The sequence below is a fragment of the Echinops telfairi genome, unplaced genomic scaffold, assembly GCF_000313985.2.
Source record: "Echinops telfairi isolate 266 unplaced genomic scaffold, ASM31398v2 ScPeMD7_2;HRSCAF=8, whole genome shotgun sequence".
NCBI classification, from domain to species: Eukaryota; Metazoa; Chordata; class Mammalia; order Afrosoricida; family Tenrecidae; genus Echinops; species Echinops telfairi.
Genome location: NW_022103898.1, coordinates 7765334 through 7767515, shown reverse-complemented (window position 1 = coordinate 7767515; position 2182 = coordinate 7765334). Strand labels below are relative to the sequence as shown.

Here is a 2182-nt window from a genome sequence, read left to right as displayed (position 1 = left end):
GATCCCTCTGCCCTCTGGGGCGGGGGGAGACCCTGGGCGGGGAGGCCCAGAAGGGGTCGCTGGCAGGGCACCAGGCCTTGTGTGAGCCTGGCAAACAGCCACCAGGACGGGCTGGCCATGCAGCCAGGCGGGTGGGTGGCGGGTGCGGAAGGCTGTGGGCTGGAGGGGAACCAAACGTGGGTAGGGAACACAATGAGATGCCCCTTGGCATGATGCCCTCCCCTGCATGCGGGCTGCACACAGACCCAGAGCCCCAGGGGCATGCAGGGCAGATCTACGGGGCTGCCCCTTCCCAGGCCAAGTGGGCAAGGCGCCAGCTTCAGTTTCAGGCTACAGCCTGGCCGCCAAGAAGGCTGAGCTGGTGAAATAGCCCCTGTCCTTGCTTACCCATTTCACAGACTCGGCCACTGATGCCTGAGGGGCCCGGGCTGATGAGACTTTAGCATGTGTGCCGTGGCCCCTCCCCACCTGGCTGTGCCTGGCTGGCTCTATGGGCACCGGGGCCAGGCGCAGGCTGCAGGCCAGACAAACAGGGCAGCAGCAGGAGCTGCTCCTGTTCTCAATTGGGGAGGTCTGGGGAAGGCACTACCAAGCACAGTGGGACTAAGCATGGCAGGGGAAGGGGGGCGGGAAGGGGAGACAGGGGACACAGCCTGTTCCAGGGCCTCATGTAGTCTTGGCTTCCCGCCTCTACATGTAGGGATCAGGTAAACTCTTCCATCCCAGGCCCTCAACTCCTCAGTTCCTAGCAGGAGGGAGCGGCCTGGGCTCTGGGTGAGAGGAAGGGGTGAGGGACTTTCACACACAACTGACCTGCCTGGGGGCAGAGCTGCCCGAGCCCCTCTGCTTCAGCCCCAGGGCCTGGCCCCTGCCCCTGGGGACCAGGCTCTCTGGAAGGCAGAACGGGTAGGGCTGCCCACAAGGGCCATTCAGGCCAGCCTCCACCCTCCCGCTTCGGCCTGCCTACCTCTCCGGGCTCATCCAAGATGGACATCCATCCCTTCTTGAAGTTGAGCAGGTCAGGCTGTGGGGAGATGAGGCAGATGGGTCAGACACCGGGGTGGGGAGCAGGGGTGCAGCCTGCTGCATGCCCCCATGTCCTGCAAGGCTGAGGTCCTGGGAAGCCAGAGAGGGTGAGGTAACCCTGGCCTCGAGGAGCCTCGGTCCCTTTCCTCAGCACCCAGCTCAGGTGCTGGGGGACACACTGCTGACATCCTGACCCCCCACCTGCCAGGGAAGGGAGATCCCAGAGAGAGGAGAGAGTAGGGCCGGGCGAGCTGTCCTGTCCCTCTCCCTGACAAGGCCAAACCCACCCCAAGCCCAGGACTAAGCAGACCTGCCTGTCCCTCATCATCTGGGGACCCTGGAAGGCGGTACTACTCCTAGGCTGGGCTCAGAGGCCCTGAAACACACACACACACACACCCCACACGCGGCCCCTTCTAGATCTGAAGGAGGGCCAGCCTCCGTCCTGGTAAGTCCTACCTGCCGGATGCTGCGCCAGGAGGCACGGCCCTGGGACCTGGGTCCCCCCAGCCGCAGCATGCTCCACAGGCCTGGGGTAGCCAGGGAGCCTAGCCCAGGGTGCTGCTCACCCCAGCATGGCTCCGCCCATGCCCATCTGCTGTGCGGCAGTCTCTCCCTGCCCACTGGGGAAGCCACTCTAGACTGGGTCCCAGGCCCTTCACCGAGCCTGGGTTCCTGCTCCCTGGCAGGGAGGGGAGCAGGGCGGCCGGGCTGGTGGCAGGCAAGAGGCGGCCACCTGTTGCCATGGCTGTGAGCCCACCTATCAGGGGCTGGATCACGGCCGCGCCAGGCCTGGGTGTCTGGTTGCGTGGAGGAGCCTCGGTGTGGCTTGTGGGCTGGGCTGTTTGGTGGCAGCTGGAAACCAGAGCCACCTGACCTGGCCACCTCCCAGGGAGCCCCACTCCCCTCCGCCTCTCACCCAGGGGGACTCTGGCCAGGGGACCGCCAAGCCACCACAGCCACAGTCCCTGATCACACGCATGCAGCTCCACCTCCACCCAGGTGCACCCCACCCTCTCCCTGCATACCTGTCTGAGGGAGGAAAAGCAGGCTCAGCTAGGTGATAGGGACCCCATGTTTGACCAGGTCAACTCCTACGCATTCCTTTCTCCAGGCCCTGCCCTCTGAAGCAAAATTGAAATTATTCAGATCTTGG

At 64.8% G+C, this 2182-nt stretch overlaps 1 protein-coding gene across 1 annotated transcript in view; it reads right to left on the bottom strand.

The window, feature by feature from the left end:
- Positions 1–2182, bottom strand: part of LOC101643049 (TRIO and F-actin binding protein) — a 63224-nt gene that overhangs the window by 19536 nt on the left and 41506 nt on the right. The window contains exon 12 of the mRNA XM_013004035.2: positions 968–1024. Within this exon, the coding sequence (XP_012859489.1) occupies positions 968–1024 (57 nt within the window). The remainder of the gene's footprint in view (positions 1–967; positions 1025–2182) is intronic.